The sequence below is a fragment of the Bombus vancouverensis genome, chromosome 3, assembly GCF_051014615.1.
Source record: "Bombus vancouverensis nearcticus chromosome 3, iyBomVanc1_principal, whole genome shotgun sequence".
Classification (NCBI taxonomy): Eukaryota; Metazoa; Arthropoda; class Insecta; order Hymenoptera; family Apidae; genus Bombus; species Bombus vancouverensis.
The window spans coordinates 11,385,494-11,402,536 of record NC_134913.1 but is presented as its reverse complement, the minus strand read 5'-3'; the positions used below and the strand labels follow the sequence as shown (position 1 = coordinate 11,402,536).

The 17,043-nt window shown below is 41.3% G+C and overlaps 3 protein-coding genes across 3 annotated transcripts in view; 2 read left to right on the top strand and 1 right to left on the bottom strand.

Moving 5' to 3' along the window:
• The window catches only part of LOC117165764 (monocarboxylate transporter 10), a 295,750-nt gene that overhangs the window by 163,074 nt on the left and 115,633 nt on the right, over positions 1-17,043 (bottom strand). The gene's annotated exons all lie outside the window — the stretch shown is intronic.
• Positions 5,639-9,578, top strand: LOC117165928 (nose resistant to fluoxetine protein 6-like). The gene is made up of 13 exons (XM_033349455.2): positions 5,639-5,864; positions 6,383-6,627; positions 6,864-7,057; positions 7,164-7,285; positions 7,431-7,673; positions 7,769-7,976; positions 8,056-8,221; positions 8,308-8,387; positions 8,460-8,555; positions 8,630-8,759; positions 8,835-9,009; positions 9,142-9,284; positions 9,363-9,578. The coding sequence occupies exons 1-13, from the start codon at positions 5,639-5,641 to the stop codon at positions 9,504-9,506; spliced, it is 2,172 nt and encodes a 723-aa protein (XP_033205346.1). The 3' UTR covers positions 9,507-9,578.
• On the top strand, positions 13,015-16,808 carry LOC117165769 (nose resistant to fluoxetine protein 6-like). The gene is made up of 13 exons (XM_076617121.1): positions 13,015-13,240; positions 13,808-14,052; positions 14,144-14,337; positions 14,460-14,581; positions 14,688-14,930; positions 15,031-15,238; positions 15,326-15,491; positions 15,578-15,657; positions 15,730-15,825; positions 15,899-16,028; positions 16,114-16,288; positions 16,380-16,522; positions 16,606-16,808. The coding sequence occupies exons 1-13, from the start codon at positions 13,015-13,017 to the stop codon at positions 16,735-16,737; spliced, it is 2,160 nt and encodes a 719-aa protein (XP_076473236.1). The 3' UTR covers positions 16,738-16,808.

The following is a 17,043-nucleotide window of genomic DNA, read 5'->3' as shown; positions in this document are numbered from 1 at the left end:
AGGCGTGACATGCACGCGATCCGCGATTCGTGTATGCCGCGGTCTGGAGCCGCTCGCCGCGCCGGCGCTGTGTACTGGTGGTCCGAGGAGATAGCTCGTCTCCGTGAGACATGCATCCGCGCCCGGCGCCAGTACACCAGATCCCGCCGCAGGCGGCGGGTGGACGAAGACACGGTGGCTCGTCTGTAAGAGGCCTACAGCGAAGCGCGAAGGCTCCTGCAACGAGCCATCAAGGAGGCGAAGAAGCGGACCTGAGACGAGCTTCTGGCCAGCCTCGACTCTGACCCCTGGGGGCGCCCTTACAAAATGGTATTGAACAAACTCCGTCCATGGTCACCTCCCTTAACGGAGAGCATGGACCCTCGATTCCTGGACGAGGTCGTCGGCACCTTGTTCCCGGGAGCAGCGGACGAGGGAGATGGCAACCCTACTGAAGAGGAGGAGCAGGAGCCTCAATCGCCAGAAGAAGAACCACGTGTCTCCGCGGGAAGGTGGAGCCCGGAATCGAGGGTCACCGAGGAAGAACTGGCCGGAGCCGTCGGGAGGACCGGAGTGCGGAAAGCACCGGGTCCCGATGGAGTCCCGGTCCGCCTGTGGAAGGACGTCGCCGGCGTCTTGGCCCCGAGACTAATGCGTCTGTTCGACGGATGCCTGTCTCGGGGTGGATTCCCGCGTCGTGGAAGGAGGGGCGGATGGTCCTGCTGCCGAAGCCGGGGCGCTCCCCGGACTCGCCCTCCGCCTTTCGGCCGGTGTGCCTTTTGGACGAGGCGGGCAAGCTGCTGGAGAGAGTGGTGGCTGCCGGCCTGGAGTCGCATCTGTCCCGGAGTGTGCCCGGACTGCACGACGGCTAGTTCGGTTCCCGGAGAGGGCGGTCTACGACCGACGCTATCGCCCGCGTCCGCTCTCTTGTCGAGGGGGCCGAGCGGCGTGGTTACGTGGCGCTGGCCGTGTCCCTGGACGTGGTCAACGCCTTTAACAGCATCCCCTGGGACAGGATATGCCGGGCCCTCGAATTCCATCGGGTGCCCGCGTACCTGCGGGGTGTGATCCGGGCGTTCCTCCGGGACCGGAGTATCGTCTATGCCGTTCGGGGCGGAGGGGTGACCGGGAGGGCTGTACACCGCGGGGTCCCGCAAGGTTCGGTGTTGGGTCCGTTGCTGTGGAACATCGCGTACGACGCAGTGCTTCGGACGCCGATGCCTCCGAACTCGACACTGACGTGCTACGCCGACGACACGTTGGTGCTGGTCTGGGGCACGGCATGGGGTAGAACCGTCCGCCTGGCGGAGTTGGCGGTGGCCTGCGTGGTCGCCGAGATCAAGGGATTGGGACTGAGGGTGTCCCCAGAGAAGTCCGAGGTAATGTGGTTTTGCCGTAAGGCCGATCACGGGACGCCTCCAGCGGGTTATCGCCTGAGGTTGGAGGGGGTTGAGATCGGGGTCGGAACCAGCATGAAGTATCTGGGCCTAAGCCTCGACAGCCATTGGACCTTCAGCGCTCACTTCGAGCGCCTGGCGCCGTCTGTTGAGGCGACCTTAGGACGTTTGCTGCCTCGGCTGGGCGGGCCCGACGTCGGAGTGCGCCGGCTGTACGCCGGCGTGGTGCGATCGAAGCTCCTCTACGGAGCTCCGATCTGGGCAGAGGACCTGATGACCAACTGTCGCAGTCTCCTAGCGATCAGGAGGCTGCACAGGACCATTTCTGCGGCGGCAACGGCGGTGCTAGCCGGGTTTCCCCCGTTCTGAGGTGTCGCGAGATTTACCTCCACACTCGGGATGTGTCGGGCGGGGTGGGCCCAGCGGGCGCCGACGTCAGGGTTCGGGCTCAGCGAGCTTTGCTTGACAGATGGCGCGTCAACCTCGACACGAGAGCGGGTGCACCGGGGATAAGGGTCCTCGGGGCCGCCCTTCCAAACTGGGACGTTTGGTTGGACGGCGGCGGACCTCCTCTGACGTACAGGGTGACGCAGATGCTCACCGGACACGGCTGCTTCGGTGAGTATCTGCACCGAATCGGGAAGGAGGCGACCGCGCGCTATCACCACTGCGATGCGAGCGTGGATTCAGCGCAGCACACGCTGGAATACTGCCAGGCGTGGGCGCGGCCGCGCCACGACCTCATCGCGGAAATCGGATGGGACCTCTCGCCGCCGACGATCCTCGAGGCATTGTTGGTAAGCGAGAGAAGGAGGAGGGCCGTGACCTCCTTCTGTGAGCAAGTTATGCTTCGAAAAGAGGCCGCGGAGAGGGTGAGGGTGCGGTACTCTCACCCTGAGAGGATTGACCGGCGAGGGCGCGGCAAAGGCCATGGATGCGCTTCAGTGAGGCGCGCTAGGTCCGCCGCGCCCCCCGGTGGGGTGCAAACTTAGGCGCTGGCAGCTCAGCGCCCCGGGGCCCCAAAGCAGCCCAGTAGGGGAACCGGACTGTCTGGCACGGCGGCTCCGGCGACGAGGGGCAGTGTGACAATGGCCACACACCGCTCCATCAAGCGGGGGGGGGGTGTATCGTTCACATCAGTTCCCGGGCCCCTTTCGACCGCAGCCGGGACGGTCATCGTGGAGGTTTTAGTCGGTTGGAGTCCGGCACTGCCACGCCGCTTTTCCCCAGAAGCGGCTTGGTGTCCGTGCGGATTTCCTCCACGTTAATAATAATAATAAAAAAAAAGAATGATCAAAACCTAATCCATTATTCAGGATTCAAATGCACATAGAATGTTCGAGACACCAAGCTGGAAAGTGGTGTAGCAGCAATGATTATTTGCTGCAAGGAAAAGAAGCTGGCAAAGATTAATTATTATTATGAATAATTGACAGAGTTATTTTAAGCAGATGGTACATACATTGTGTGCTTGATGTAATATGTCAATTGGAATGTAAGATCAGACTTATCCAAAAAAACATTTAATAATATCTCGGACGAGACATGTTGGTACGGATAAGACAAACTGACTGTTTAATTAAGTATTTTCGAATTCGTGAGGATGGTTGATTTAATGTCACTGGTCATTCTCCTTTCACAAGTGATGAGACCACTGCTCCTGGCATCTGGGTTGCGCAGCGACTCGAAAAATTCATGTCGAAATAAGAAATAAGGAAAAGAGAGAAGAGAGAAGAGTCACAAGTTGCTGGTCAACGCAGAAAACTGTTAATTTCTTAAGCGATAAAATAAGTGTTCAATGACTTCATAACGTTATTATTGTTAGGAGGGGCAGAATTTTATGGGTTCAATTATAAAAAGTTGCAAAAGCGTATTTATGTAAATGGATAATAATATAATAATAATATATAACATATAATATAATAATATAATATAATAATATAGTAATATAAATATAGAATATGAAATAAAGTATACGATGGAATTCTGCCTCGGTGTATTAAATTTGGTCTACAATAAAGTATGCAGGACATTAGTATGGAACACAGACTGAGCAATACAACGGTAGGTAAAAATACCAAATTTCAATAACGTCACGGATCAACAGGTATCCAATCGGAACTCTTCGCAACTTATTTTCGTAAGAAGCGATTCTCAATAGATATGGAGTGAAAGGAAATAAATGTCATGGTACCTATTTGCAATACAGGAGTTTTAGAACGTCAATTATCCAAACTAATTGAGAGATAAAAAAGTTTCTATAAGCTGTTTTTCAGATAATCGATTCGAGAAGAATCAAAACTACGGGAGATATAGAGAATACCACAATCCGTCATAGATATAACGAAATGATTCCTTCTAAAATAAATGATTGTATTCCATCTGTCACGTTTTGTGTTATCATTCCAATCCAACGTATCTGCATGTCTTCATTCATGTCAATATTGTCTGCAGAAAGAATACCTGAAACTAATTTGGCTCGCATTTTCATTTAGATGGTTACATGACATATTCTCAGCGCGATTAAGTGTGGTTGGTGTGGTATGACTTTTCACGTTTTGCACAACAAAGAAATACAATCTTTTAAACTGAATCTTTTATAAAATCGTAAAACTCCCACACCATTATCGCCAGCAATTAGTAGATAATAATACACATCGCAATAAATCTTTCTCGTAGCGTCTCTTAAAAGATTCAATTACCGTCTGTACCTCTGACTGTATCACCTAAATAGTTATGCGTTACAATTTCACTTCGAATTAGCCAACATTACAAGAATAATTGGGCCGAAATAACTTGTTCCGTCCGAAGAAACAAAACTTTGCGAGAACGACACGGTAACACCCAAAATCATTCCATTGAACATTCGTAGCAGTGTTTTGCATCTCTATGCGCATCGTCGTTTCAATAGCGAAATGCATCATTATGACGAGTTTTCTTTTCAATCTTGTAATTTTTCAATTTAGCGGAGTATGACGGTTCCATCGGACTTAGTATCGTGATTCTGACTAAGAACACTGAGGAATGAATTTCTCATAAAATGCTAATTGTGAAGTTTTTGCATTCGGTGTGAAACCAATCAGCGCACGGATGCCGCGTAAGTAGATTCGGCAGCCTCGTATAATCGATCAAATGGAAACGTCGATGGGAGGATTAGTGTCGACATTAGAGACGGTTAATTCAGTTTCGTTCGTGACTTCGAATCGTCAACTTCTCCACCAGACTTTGCGTAAGAACAGTTCACTTTCACAGATAGAGTCACACTGAAACTCCTTATTACGATACCATCCTCTCCACCAGACATGGAGTAAAAAAGCTGTTCAATTTTTGCGTATTCGAAGAAAGCAGACATTTTTGCAGAGAATATCGTCAAGGAAAACTAGAAAATCATGGTTTTTCCAATTTATATTGTTGACAAAGTTGTATATGTCATCCCCATCGCTCAATTCGCCAAAGTTTTTCTCCTTCACATTGCAAACAAAACACGACTTCCAAGTTTCTTTTGATGCAACTCTTAGCACAAACGTCTGCAGTATCGCGCGCCGTCGTTACACTTTCTGTTAGAGTGTTATTTTTTTAAATGAATTAAATATGTAAGTAGAAAATGGCCCCACTTTGCTGTTCTTCTCACCTTGGTTCCAATTCACACACATATCAATATTTATAATATTAGCGACAATACATATCATTCTACTCCTGCAATGAGATAACTGGTACTGTAAAAGCACAAAACATCCGTAAAGTTGACACCCCACAATTTTTTTCAAAATTGGTGCATTTCGGGAACCGTTAGTTCTAGGAAGAAAAGCTTGGCAGGTTCGGTATTGTGTCACAAATATCTACAACAATCAAATACTGACCGAGAAAAACCGAAAAAAATAAAAATTTGCCCAACAGAATATCGGCGTGCTGATAATTAACTATTTCGGTAAGCCACGTGCCGACGACAGTACTGCAATAATTTAATTGGGGTTCCGTAACTGGGCGATAATCAAGAAGATGAAATAATTGAAATGATTGTCAGCGTCCTACGTCATAAATTGTGCGTTCCTTGATGAATACAGCTACTCTTTCCGTGATCTTCCTAAAAAATGTTGGTACCCAATAGATAAACTGAACGTTTCATTCATATTATCGACCATAGTATCGAAAGTGCTACAATGTAGTTCATCGTATAAGAGAGAATAATGGTCATTTGTATGGTTCACCATTTTTTTCATTAGAGATTTTCAATGATCCGAGTGCAAATCCTATTCCAGAGCATGCAGTACGGAAAACTTTCGTCGTGGATATGGTTATCCCTTTTATCTTTAACAAGCTTTCACGTGTCAATACAAGCGACCGAACTAGACCCGATGATCTCAAGGAAGATACTTCCAGTGTACGCGGTTCTGGAAAATGCTGATCTTCTAAATTCCAGCAGATGTCGGACGGAGATAGATGAATTTCGGAATGCAGTGGATAACCAGATACTTTGGGCTCTAAGAGGTTAATAGAACTTTTAAGATATATAGCCGAATTCGGTTCCGCGAAGCTACCACCAGTCCATTACAGCGAAAAGGAAGAAGGAGGCAAACCAAACGAAATACGTATAACCGACCGTGATTCAAAAAGATGAACACCGTGTTTGCGATTGTGTTTCGTGTCATGTTCTCGATGAACACGCTTATAACACGCAAAATTCGACTCAAAAACAATAGAAACAACTTCTGTGCAACCGCGAAGATTCTTCTGATCACGGTACCATCACGCTACGTTGTGATTGTGTAAGATGCGTAATTTTTTATCGAGCCATTTCCCGACCTTGAGACTTTCTTCGTACGTTGTACCAGAAACTAGCTCCTTCGTACGCGGCGTGTAAAAGCTATGATCGTCGTCGTCACTATTTTCCTGATCAACTCATGCTGATGGTTTCAAACGGAGCGCTTAATTTTCTCACCGCATCAGATCCTTGTCGCTAATTATATCACGAGCAGTTTCCAATGAGAGTTCACGTGTTTTTTTAGCGTTGGATACCAGTGGCGTACCATCCGGAGGATTTGTCGTCGGGAACAACCATTGGTTAGGAGACCAAGGAGGTTGCAAGTTTTTCTCTGAAAATCGCACGGTATTTCTATCGGAGAAAATACGAAAGAACAATTCCATATACCGGAACCCGAATGAAGAGTATTCACCTTTTGAGTTTCGTTTTTTTATTGCACGTGCGCGGCACAATAGCACTGTCCAATATCATATAGAAGTAGAAGACGAAGTAAGCAAATGGATATTTTAGAATTAGTATCTCGATTGTATATCTCTAACGATTCAAGTTGCAATGCGAATTACAATCAGTATGTAGCCAGTTTGTGCAGTCAATTAAGAATTTATCGCATTAAAATAATATTGATAGATGATATCATTAATATTAAAATATTTCATGAAATTTACGTGCGAATTTTTACTGTCACGACGGACGATCAGAAAATTGAGAAACTGCATTCATTTTAGGATTTGATCACGCTTGGACTTTGCTTACCGGCATCCTGCAGCATAGGCGATGTTGCCACTATGCTTGATAAAGTATTTCGTAATGAGACACTTTTCATTGGAAAACTTTTTAATATACACCTCAAGCTGATCGAAGTCTCCGATTTGGTGGATGATGGTCAATGGCTACTCTCTGCGGAAATGATCTGCATCATGTACGTACATTTCAAACTTCAATTTGAAACTTCAGATATATATTACATATGTCAAGATCTGCATCCGATAAAATACCATGTAAGAACTTTAAAATTCTGATTACAGAGGAGTTTTGTTATCGTTGTATGCTACCGTAATAGCGGCCACAATATACGACGTTTTCCTCCATCGAAAGCGTTTAATTAAAAAAAGGGGGAAGCTGACGTTCGAAAGTACCAACGGGATAGGTAAGCCACACATACATTGATACTTGATATTAACTATTACTTAACACGAAACTGCGCTCACGTAACCAATTTTAATTATTTTTATCGCCTCGAGATGGAATGGGAATCACGGAAATGCATATAACGTACGGTTAACTTTGAATAGAATTGGAGAACATAAAAGAAGAGAAACGCGAAACCGACAATGAGAAACCGGCACCCCGCGAGTCGGAGCAGCTGAATCGTATGAGCAAACATCTTCTGTGTTTTTCATTTCTCACCAATGTAAAAGAAATATTTAAGCCGGAAAAGGGTGGTAATAATCTGCGAGTATTCTACGGCTTGAAAACATTGACAATGGTATGGATTATTCTGGGGCACGTAGTGTTCTACGCATTTCATGTTACGAGTAAGAAACGAATTTTAACGATGTTTTAATTTTACTACTCCGATCCGATTTCTGACCTACCATGTTTTTTATAATTCAATCACTCATGTACACAGGTAACAATTGGCTTGTATTTATACAGGCTGAGAGTTTACACTTTCAAATCTTACGCAACTTCACATTATCGGTGGATGCATTTTTCTTTATGAGTGGTTATCTGTTATCATATTCATTTCTGAAGGAACGACGAAAATATCAGGAAATTCCGCCTATAGCAAAGAGGATGAACGAATTTTTTCAAAAGATTGTCAAACGATATATAAGGTATAGTATAGTATCAATGCATGATTAATTCTATCGATGAGATTTCGATGATAATAAAATAAATATATTAACTTCGAAGGATTACACCTGCATATTTCGTCGTTATATTAATCGCGATATTGAATTTTACCTGGCAACATCATGTCTCAGCACTTCTTCCCGTTGAGCATCCAAATGCTAAGTGTTCCAAATATTGGTGGACTAACATACTTTACATCAACAACTTCTATAGATGGGATGAGCTGGTACGTATACTTTCTCAGATAATCTATTGCAAACATCGTTCGCGTTATTACAAAAGAATCGTTTCGGAGAGAAGTACTGTTTGCAGTGTCTCACATGGAGTTGGTACCTGCCCAACGATATGCAGTTCTTCGTATTTGGCAGTTTTCTCTTAACTTTATCGATCACGTGAGTTTCTAATTTCGATTTTTAATCCTTCAGTGTCTAGTCGTACCTGGTCTCTAAAATCAATTATTTCAGGCATTACAATATCGCCATGGGCATAGGCATTGTTACGCTACTCTCATCGATAGGATCACTCGTTTACACGGGGTACACTCTGAATTACCAGCCTACGTAAGCATACAAAATGTTTAACATTCTTTATAACATAAGGAATTTGTAAATATACGTTACATTAACTTTCGTAGACTAGACGGACAATACAGAACGATGTCAGAGATTTATATACGACCATGGTGTAGAATACCGCCATATCTCATAGGAATGGCCACATGCCACCTTCTTACAAAATGGAATTACAAATTGCATTTTTCAAAAGTAATGTATACTGTTTGTTCGTTAGACTTATATTTTTCTGCATCTTTCAATAGCGTGATTAAATTTATGTTTCAGAAAAGCTTAATCGTTGGTTGGTCCCTGGCAATTTTATGTAACTGTTCGATTCTCTTCGGACTCGCGAACAGGAACATATCCTTTGGTCTCTCCGTTCTTTATTTGGCCCTCAGTAGAACATGCTGGGCACTAGGTATTGCCTGGCTTGTCGTTGCATGCACTACGAATAATGGCGGTAAGTAGATATTTTTCATGTCACTCAATAATACGTTAATGTCATTCTAGTTAATGTAAAGATATTCTTTGAGTAATGCGAATTATTTAACATTTTGTGAACTACACTCAAGTATATTTGTTACGTTTGCAGGTATCGTGAACAAAATCTTATCGCTGGATATTTTCGTCCCTTTCAGTAAATTAACGTATGGTGCTTATCTCCTTAATCCTGTTACTATACTTTTGGTTTACTCTTTAAATTTTTATGTTTTATACATTAATATCGTCACCTTTGTAAGTATAATGAAACTATTTCATTTCGGCAATTTCGACGTAATATTAGTATCACGAAATAACGTTTCTGCTTTTCAGGGCATTTACTCCATTACAATGATTACTTGTAGTTTCAGTGCTTCTATTCTGTTATCCGCAACAACTGAAATGCCGTTTATATCACTTCTGCGATTGAATATTAGTGCACGAAGAAGAACGAATGAAGTTGGTAGCAAAAATTAGTCTCAGTCTTCCAATTATCAAACTTATGACAAGAACTCAGCATTTTATGTGTCGAAATATTGAAAAACATATCTTTATGGCAGTGATCTCTGAACTCTCTCATCTTTATAGATGAGGATATTGTAATTTGGATGACGTAAATATGATTATATACAAATAAATATAGATCTCTGAAGGAGGAGAAAAAGTCTTTGCCATGCAGTCCACGGCGACCTTCTCGTAGTTGTTTTTCGTTCCTAACACTGTCATTTGCCTTGCATGTCTAAAAAAAAAAGAGACTTGGAGAACATGATAAAAAACGCGTAGACAATGTTGCAAGTTCACGTCACAAGACCATAAGGTAAGCACAGAATGATCGAAACCTAATTCATTATTCAGGATTCAAATGCACATAGAATGTTCGAGACACCAAGCTGGAACGTGATGTAGCAGCAGTAATTATTTGTCGCAAAGAAGAAAGGCTGACAAAGATTATTTATTACTATGAATAATTGTCAGAGTTAATTTAAACAGATGGTATATAGATTATGTGCTTGATGTAATATGTCAATTTGAATGTAAGATCAGACTTAGCCAAAAAAACATTTTATAACATCTCGGACGAGACATGTTGGCACGGATAAGACAAACTGACTGCTTAATTAAGTATTTTCGAATTCGTGAGGATGGTTGATTTAATGTCACTGGTCATTCTCCTTTCACAAGTGATGAGACCACTGCTCCGGGCATCTGGGTTGCGCAGCGACTCGAAAAATTCATGTCGAAATGAGGGAAATGTGAGGGAAAGAGAGAAGAGAGAAGAGTCACAAGTTGCTGGTCATCGCAGAAAACTGTTAATTTCTTAAGCGATAAAATACGTGTTCAATGACTTCATAACGTTATTATTGTTAGGAGGGACAGAATTTTATGGGATCAATTATAAAAAGTTGCAAAAGCGTATTTATGTAAATGAATAATAATGTAAATATAGAATATAACACAAAGCATACGAAGAAATTCTGCCTCGGTGTATTGAATTTTATCTACAATAAAAAATAAAGGACATTACGTCACAGACTGAGCAGTACAGTAAGTTAGAAATACCAAATTTCGAAAATGTCAGGGATCAACAGGTATCTAACCGAAACTCTTCGCAGCTTCTTTCCGTAAGAAGCGATCCTCAATTTCGGTTAGAGACATCAAAGCGTCGTTGTTCCATAATATTTGATTACCCGGATACGAAGCAAAACGCAGAATTTGACCTTTATTTTACATAGTACTGTACAACAAATATTCAAATCCTGTTTTAAATGCTGTGTACTATTTGACGAAACAGGGCGTCATTCGTAGCAGGCGAGCATGTTCTACTTGACGAGACATGGGGACAACCGTCGAAAAGATAATAAATGATATGGGGTGAAAGGAAATGAATGTCACGGATAACTACTTGCAATACAGGAGTTTGAGAACGTCAATTATCCCAACTAATTGAGAGATAAAAAGGTTTCTATAAGCTGTTTTTCAGATAATTGATTCGAGCAGAATCAAAACTACAGGAGATATAGAGAATACCACAATCCGTCATAGATATAACGAAATGATTCCTTCTAAAATAAATGATTGTATTCCATCTGTCACGTTTTGTGTTATCATTCCAATCCAACGTATCTGCATGTCTTCATTCATGTCAATATTGTCTGCAGAAAGAATACCTGAAACTAATTTGGCTCGCATTTTCATTTAGATGGTTACATGACATATTCTCAGCGCGATTAAGTGTGGTTGGTGTGGTATGACTTTTCACGTTTTGCACAACAAAGAAATACAATCTTTTAAACTGAATCTTTTATAAAATCGTAAAACTCCCACACCATTATCGCCAGCAATTAATTAATACTAATAAACGACGCAATAAATTTTTCTCGTAACGTCTCTTAAAATATTCAATTACCGTCTACACCACTGATTGTATCACCTAAATAGTTATGCGTTACAATTTCACTTCGAATTAGCCAACATTACAAGAATAATTGGGCCGAAATAACTTGTTCCGTCCGAAGAAACAAAACTTTGCGAGAACGACACAGTAACACCCAAAACCATTCCATTGAACATTCGTAGCAGTGTTTTGCATCTCTATGCACATCGTCGTTTCAATAGCGAAATACATCATTATGACGAGTTTTCTTTTCAATCTTGTAATTTTTCAATTTAGCGGAGTATAACGGTTCGATTGGACTTAGTATCGGGATTCTGACTGAGAACACTGAGGACAGATTTACTCATAAAATGCTAATTGTGAATTTTTTCCATTCATTGTGAAACCAATCGGCGGACGGATGCCGTGTAAGCAGTTTCGGCAGTCTCGTGTAATCGTTCAAACGGAAACGTCGATCGGAGGATTAGTGTCGCCATTAGAAACGGTTAGTTCAGTATCGTTCGTGCCTCGAATCATCAACTTCTCCACCAGACTTTGCGTAAGAACAGTTCACCTTTAGAGAATAGAGACTCACTGAAGCTCATTTTTGCGATACCATCTTCTCCACCAAACGTGGAATAAAGAAGCTGTTCCATTTTTGCGTATTCGAAGAAAGCAGACATTTTTGCCGAGAAAATCGACAAGGAAAACTAGAAAATCATGTTTTTTCCCATTTATATTGTCGATATTGTAATATATACCATCCCCATAGTGTATTTCGCCAAAGTTTTCCTCCTTCAAATTGTAAACAAAACACAACATCCAAGTATCTTTTGACGCAACTCTGGACACAAACGTCTACAGTATCGCGTGCTGTCGTTTCATTTCCTCTTAGAGTCTCAGTTTTTTAAATGAATTAAAAAACGTAAGTAGAGAATGGCCCCATTTAGCTGTCCTTCTCATCTTGGTTCAAATTCACACATAGTTCAAATTTTATAATATTAACGACAATACATATCATTCTACTCCTGCAATGAGGTAACTGCTATTGTAAAAGCACAAAACATCCGTAAAGTTGAAACCCGCAATTTTTTTCAAAATTGGTGCATTTCGGGAATCGTTACTTCTAGGAAGAAATGCTTAGCAGGTTCGGTATTGTGTCACAAATATCTACTACGATCAAATACTGACCGAGAAAAACCGAAAAAGATAAAAATTTGCTCAACAGAGTATCGGCGTGCTGATAATTAACGATTTCGGTAAGCCACGTGCCGACAACAGTACTGCAATAATCTAATTGGGGTTCCGTAACTGGGCGATAATCAAGAAGATGAAATATTTACAATGATTGTCAGCGTCCTATGTCATAAATTGTGCGTTCCTTGTTGGATACGACTAGTCTTGACGCGATCTTCCTAGAAAATGCTGGTACCCAATAGATGTACTGAACATTTCATTCATATTATAGTAGTCATACTCTTGATCGACCATAGTATCGAAAGAGTGACAACGTACTTCATCGTATAAGAAAGAATAATGGTCATTTGTATGGTTGACCATTTTTTTCAATAGAGAATTTGAATAATCCGAGTGCAAACCCTATTCCAGAGCATGCAGTACGGAAAAAATTCCTCGTGGATATGGCTATCCCTTTTATCATTAACAATGATTTACGTGTCGACCCAAGCGACCACGCTAGACCCAGTGACCATGAGGCAGGTACTTCCAGCGTACGCAGTTTTGGAAAATGTGGATCTTCTAAATTCCAGCAGATGTCGGACGGAGGTTGATGAATTTCGTAATGCTGTTGACAACCAGATATTTTGGGGTCTAAGAGGTAAACAGAACTTTTAAGGTAGTGTGAATGAATTTCTACTGCCGGCCGATTGCGTACAAAAGGAAGGATAAAACAAATCACATTAAATATATAGAACATAATCGTATAACCATAACATACCAACGTACAAACATAAACGGATATAGAATTCGAATAACTATACACCGTGCTTGCGGCTGTGTTTCGTGACATGTCGCATCCCTTGTTTGCATTTAAAACGCATTTACACCGTGAAAAATTAATAACAGTAAAAGCAATTCTTATGCAACCGCCAGAATTCTTCTAGCGACTATTATGTCGCGATTCTATCAACTGCATAATTTTAAGTCGAGTTGGACCTCTTCCCTGAGACTTCCTTAGCACCTTACGCAAGAAACTACTTCCCTCGTCTGAAGTGCGGAAAAGCGACGGTCATAGTCGTAGCTATTTTTCTTATCCTAACGAACTGAATTTTCTGACTTTAAACACGAAACGCCAAATTCTGCATTCAACTTCCTTACCGCTTAAAATCCTTATTCCCAATAGTATCATCAGATGTTTCCAACGCAGTATCATATATTCTTTAAGCTTTGGACACCAATGGCGTGCCACCCGGGGGATTTATAAGCGGACACAATTATTGGTTAGGAGATCGTATGGGTTGCACCATTCTCTCTCAAAATCGCACACTGTTTGTCTCGGAGGGGAAACGAAAGAACAATACGATATATCGCAACCCGAACGAGGAGCATCCACCTTTTGAGTTCCGTTTTTTTATTGGACGCATGCGGCACAGTAGCACTATGCAATATCACCAAGAACTACCGGACGAAGTAAGCACGTACATATCTCATGTACCAGATTAGCATAACGAATCAGATATATAATGCAGAGTTTTACGACTGTGACGAACGTTTTTGTAAGGATTTAATTACGCTTGGACTTTGTTTACCGGCATCCTGTACCAAACGAGATGTAGCCACGATGCTAGATAAAACATTGCATGACAAGACTCTTCTCATCGGCAAACTTTTTGCTGTACACTTCAGGCTCATCGAAGTCACTGATTTGGTAAATGATTATCAATGGCTACTCTCTGCGAAAATGATCTCCATCATGTACGTAAATTTCAAGCTCCTAATCGACAGTCCAAATTTCAATTCTCAGTCGACATAAATAGAAGTATCACGATCGGCGTTCGACTAAATATCGAGTAGAAACCTTAAAACTGTGATTACAGAGGAGTTTTACTATTGTTGTGTACTACCGTGACAGCAGCCACAGTATACGATATTTTCGCCCGTCGAAACCGTGTAAACAGCGAAAAGGAAATCATTGTTCACCAAGATGGAAGTACGGAAGGTAAGCGATACATACGATAATACGTGATATTCCAGATGTTAATGATTCTGATCGCCACGAGTTTATTTCACGGGAATCTGTGTAACGTATGGTTAACTTTGAATAGAATTGGAGAACGGGACACAAGGGGAACGCAAAACCGATCACAATGGATCGATACCTTCAGAGTCGAGGGAACAAAATCGCATGAACCAATATTTGCTGTGTTTTTCGTTGCTCAGAAATGTACGACAAATATTTAAAGTAAAAGAGGATGTAAAGAATTTGCGTATATTCCACGGTATAAAAGTGTTGGGAATGCTATGGATTATACTGGCACATCTGATCGTGTACGGATTGAATACTATGGGTAAAAAATGAATTTCAATTGCGTTTTAATTTCAATAGCCCATTCCGATTTCTGATATATGATAGCTCAACTTTTTTAACGACACCAATCATGTATGCAGCTAACAAATCGCACTTGTACCTGATGATCGATGAAGTGCCCGCGCGAATGATATTCAATACGACATTCTTGGTGGACACGTTTTTCTTTATGAGTGGTTTTCTGACGTCGTATATTTTTCTCAAGAAACATCAAAAAATGGAGAGAGTACCGTCTATAATAGAAAGAGTGAATATGTTCCTTCAAATAATTATGAAGCGATATATTAGGTATAGATGATTTTAATATGTCTTTGTGTTTTAACTTATGCGCGATGCAAATACGGTGCTAATCAAATAAATACATTAATTTTGTAGACTTACACCTGCATATTTCGTCGTTATACTGATAGCGATATTAAATTTCACCTGGCATGATCATGTCTCAGCACTTCTTCCCTACGAGCAACCAAGTGCTAAGTGTTCCAAATATTGGTGGACAAATATACTTTACATAAACAACTTCTACCATTGGGATGACCTAGTACGTATACTTCCTATGGAAATTCATTGTAAACATCGTTCGCGTTACTACGAAAGAATCGTTTCGGAGAGAAATACTGTTTGCAGTGTCTCACATGGAGTTGGTACTTGCCCAATGATATGCAGTTCTTCGTATTTGGTAATTTTCTCCTAATATTATCGATCACGTGAGTTTGAAATTTGGTTTTGTAGTCATTCATTGGCCAGTTTTACCCGGACACTAAAATAGACTGTTTCAGGCATTACAACATTGCCATTGGCTTAGGCGTTTTTAGCTTAGTTTCATCGATAGGATCAGTCGCTTATATGGGGTACACTCTTAATTACGAGCCTACGTTAGTATACAAAATGTTTAACACTCTTTGCAACATAGGGAATTTGTAAATATATTTATATTATCTTTCCTAGGTTGGATGAGCAATATAAGACACTGACATACTTTTATATACGACCGTGGTGTAGAATATCACCTTATCTCATAGGAATGGCTACATGTCACCTTCTTAGCAAATGCAACTATAAATTACGGTTATCAAAAGTAACATATTCTGTTTCTATCAGTTTTGTCGTTACACCTACATTTCTGTGCATCTATCAATAACGTGATTAATCCAATCTTTTAGAAATTCTTAGTCCTTGGTTGGACTTTGGCAATTCTATGTAATTGCTCGATTCTATTTACACCCGTGAACCATAACACGTCCTTAAACTTAGCCGTTCTTTATTTGGCCCTCAGTAGAACAGGCTGGGCACTGGGTATAGCCTGGCTGGTAGTTGTATGCACTACGAACCATGCTGGTAATTCGATATTTTTCATGTCACTCAGTAATTCGTTAATGTCATTCTTCTTATTGTAAATTACACCCAAATATATTTGATACGTTTGCAGGTATCGTGAAGAAAATCTTATCGCTAGATATTTTTGTTGTTTTGAGTAAATTGACGTATAGTGCTTATCTTCTAAATCCTATTCTTATACTTTCGGCTTTTTCCTCAACTTATTATCCTTTCTACGTTGATAACGTCACCATTGTAAGTATAATGAAACTATTTCATTTGGACAATTTCGATGTAATATTACTATTGTATTATGAAATAACAATTCTGTTTTCCAGGGTACCCTGTTCGTTACAATGGCCGTTTGTAGTTTTAGTGCTTCTATTCTCTTATACGCAACAATCGAAATGCCGTTTATGCGATTGTATAATAGTGCACGAAGAAAAGCGAAGCGACATAATTCTTCCTGAATTCTTCGCGTTCGTTGTAGATGTATTTATGATGGTGATTATTATAACAAACGTATAACAATCTACGGGAAATGTTCCAAATAACTGTTAAATATAAAGATTTTTTAAATATACAAAAGTATAAGTGAAACGAAAATCGTGATTAGAAAGTGTGCGTTAAACTCAAACGCATTGAGCACCTGTCGACTTATTCGACACACGCAGTCGATGAACTACAAAGATAACGGGTATTTGTTCGCGTAATGTTCGTGAGTATGATCGTTTCTTTAAAATGCGTTTTTAGAGTTACACATCATTTTCGTCGCC

Bases quoted from the DNA above. Each gene is read 5' to 3' on its own strand.
- LOC117165928 (XM_033349455.2), top strand. From the start codon at position 5,639: ATGCAGTACGGAAAACTTTCGTCGTGGATATGGTTATCCCTTTTATCT. The intron at 7,058-7,163 runs GTACGTACATTT...TTCTGATTACAG, and splicing joins GCGGAAATGATCTGCATCAT to AGGAGTTTTGTTATCGTTGT. The intron at 8,556-8,629 runs GTAAGCATACAA...TAACTTTCGTAG, and splicing joins ACTCTGAATTACCAGCCTAC to ACTAGACGGACAATACAGAA.
- LOC117165769 (XM_076617121.1), top strand. From the start codon at position 13,015: ATGCAGTACGGAAAAAATTCCTCGTGGATATGGCTATCCCTTTTATCA. The intron at 14,053-14,143 runs GTAAGCACGTAC...CGTTTTTGTAAG, and splicing joins ACCAAGAACTACCGGACGAA to GATTTAATTACGCTTGGACT. The intron at 16,029-16,113 runs GTAACATATTCT...CCAATCTTTTAG, and splicing joins ATAAATTACGGTTATCAAAA to AAATTCTTAGTCCTTGGTTG.